This window comes from Thermothelomyces thermophilus, chromosome 1, assembly GCF_000226095.1.
Source record: "Thermothelomyces thermophilus ATCC 42464 chromosome 1, complete sequence".
Lineage (NCBI taxonomy): Eukaryota > Fungi > Ascomycota > Sordariomycetes > Sordariales > Chaetomiaceae > Thermothelomyces > Thermothelomyces thermophilus.
This window is the reverse complement of record NC_016472.1, coordinates 9753300-9755790: the sequence shown is the minus strand read 5'-3', so window position 1 is coordinate 9755790 and position 2491 is coordinate 9753300. Positions and strand designations below refer to the sequence as shown.

The following is a 2491-nucleotide window of genomic DNA, read 5'->3' as shown; positions in this document are numbered from 1 at the left end:
AACCGTGTATCCCTGCGCCGATGAATGTGCTCTCCATTTGAGCAAATAGAATAGTCGACAGCACCACGAATTAACAGGATAAAGTACGGTATGATGGGTCAGTTCAGCAATGTGTGAGTAGTGTACTGTGGTAAGAAGGTAGGCGGTAGAGAGCGGGCTCTCCAGACCACAGAAAGAGGGCTCCGTCCCACAAAGGCCCAGACCCACTTCCAGGGGTATTTATCTCAACTACATGCAACTGGGACATACAGACAAACGCGAACTACGTTAAAGTGAGAACTGAAGAGGTCAAGGCATCAAGATGGTTCACATGGTCTGAAAAGAAGCCATTTTGTTACGTGAAAAAAAAGGTTTATGTACTGGTGGAGCGAAGCACTCCAGAGTGAAAAATAAAACTATATACAGAAGAATCGCGCGTGTCTCAGAACCTCCTTCAGAGAGGTTCGTTTACAGGCACTGCGAGTACCAGTCATTCAGCTTGGTGCAAGTGTAGGGGCTCTCGCACTGGGTAGGGCCAGTGAACCCGATTCCTCCGCATTGCTCATAGTGCTTAGCGACACCCGTGCCGCCAGTCGGGCCGGAGGAACCGGAGGATGTGGTGGACGAGGAGGGGACCGGGGTGGACGAGCTGACGGGCGGGTTGGGGTTGCCGCTGCCGCCGTCGGGCAGGCCGGAGACGGTGGAGCCGATGGGGCCGAAGCGGATGTTGGAGAAGATGACGTTGGAGTTGGGGGCCTCGGCCTCGACCTCAGCGGGGACGCCCGAGGTGGTGGGGCAGGCACCGCGCTCGGCGCCCGGCTTGCCGGCGCCGTCGATGGGCCAGGTGGAGTCGAGCCAGAGCATGTTGACGGCGTGGTCGTCCCAGATGGACATGACGAGGACCATGGGCCCCGCGAGGGCCTTGCCCATCTGGACCATGCCGCCCTTGTCCTGGAAGTCGGTCACGTCGCCGAAGGCGGCCTTCTGGCGGTCGCACCAGTCCTGGGTGATGGAGTTGCCCTCGACGCCCGGGATGGTGGACTCGGAGTTGGGGATGACCTTGCCGTTCTGGACGTAGAACCGCTTGATCTCGGAGAGCTCGCCGGCCGAGTTCTTGAGGAACTGGGTGACGACCGTGATCTTCTTGGTCGTGTCGACCGTCATGCCCTTGCCGTAGAAGGTCTTGTTGCCCTGGCGGTACGAGTTGAAGTCGCATCCGTCGGGGTCGCAGATGCCGGCATAGCGGTCGGTGCTGTAGGTACCGCCGCACGAGTCGCCCTCGCAGCGCGACTGGCCGATCACGGTGCAAGGGTGGGGAGTGAAGGCGGCGGCCATGTTGTTGGCCTCCCAGACGTCCATCTCGGAGCAGCAGCTGCCGTACTTGCCCGTGCCGGCGTTGGCATCGTTGGTCGAGCTCTGCCAGTTCTCTACGTTGGCCTCGCCGTTGATGAACTTGAGGTCGCGGGGGCACTGAGAATCACAGTAGCCGGTACCGTACTTGGCACCTGCCTTGTTGCCCGAGTACTTGGACATGCCACCATCGGCATCCATGGACACGAAGTAGAGGGCGCCATTGAGGCCGCAGCCGAGGTTGGAGACGTCGACATCGAAGGTGAACTCGTTGCCGAGGAGCTGGAACACTGTGTCATTCGCGTCAGCGGGCTGGGCGCCATCATCTCCCGGCGGCCGGGTGCGAGAGGAACTTACTCTGGTACTTGGTGTCGCTCTCCATCAGGTAGGTACGCGAGCCGATGTTGGTCGAGTACTGGCCCTTGGTGACGAACTTGAGGTTCAGGGAGTTACCGCTCGTGGTGATGCCATAGGTGCTCGAGTAGTCAGCGCCGTCGATGCAGCACTTGGAGGCGCAAGAAGGACCATCGCTGCAGTACGAAGTATCCCACTTGTTGCCCTCGTAGCAGTTGGTGGCGCTATCGGTCCGGTGAGTCCACCGCCAGTTGGCGTCGATGGTGATGGAACCCTGGACGCTGGTGCAGCTGCCGCCAGACGTGCACTTGGACCACGTCAGCGAGGGGTGGTTCTCAGCGGTCAGAGTGCAGGCGTTCTGAGCAGCGGCGCCAGCCACAAGGGCGGCGAGGGTCGCGAACTTGGCGTACATGGCGGAAGAGGATCAGCACACAGTTGCTTGATCTGAAGACGAGGGCTGCCAGGCAGAAGACACGCCCATCAAGAGCTGGGAATCACCCAATTTATATCGATGGTAGCCAGGCTAATTGTCGCGTCGCTTCGGACGGACATTCTCCATGGCCGCATCCATCGCCAAGTCACAAAGGTCAGCCGGCCAGCCGCCTTCCCGGCTTCTCGGGAACGCCGCCCTCCCAGCGCTCGGCCCCGGTGTTGGGTATCATTACGAGAGGTACTGTACAACGAGGTTCCGTACCGTGGGAGACGGGCCGCGGGCCGTCGATGCTCAAACAAGACGAGTGTGCCAGTCAGCCATCGAATGATGGGTCGTCATGGACAACGGAGCAATGCCATCTCGGGACTGGGGCCA

At 60.1% G+C, this 2491-nt stretch overlaps 1 protein-coding gene across 1 annotated transcript; it reads right to left on the bottom strand.

Annotated features, from left to right (window-relative positions):
* Positions 1-283: 283 nt before the first annotated feature.
* Positions 284-2284, bottom strand: MYCTH_109566 (glycoside hydrolase family 7 protein). The gene is made up of 2 exons (XM_003660741.1): positions 1687-2284; positions 284-1619 (listed from the first exon to the last, which is right to left on the bottom strand). Exons 1-2 carry the CDS (start codon positions 2093-2095, stop codon positions 448-450), a joined length of 1581 nt encoding a protein of 526 aa, XP_003660789.1. The 5' UTR covers positions 2096-2284; the 3' UTR covers positions 284-447.
* Positions 2285-2491: the final 207 nt, after the last annotated feature.

Excerpts from the sequence above, each read along its gene's own strand:
- MYCTH_109566 (XM_003660741.1), bottom strand. The coding sequence starts at position 2,095 with ATGTACGCCAAGTTCGCGACCCTCGCCGCCCTTGTGGCTGGCGCCGCT. Across the intron at positions 1,620-1,686 it reads GAGCGACACCAAGTACCAGA|TGTTCCAGCTCCTCGGCAAC; the intron begins GTAAGTTCCTCT and ends CGAATGACACAG.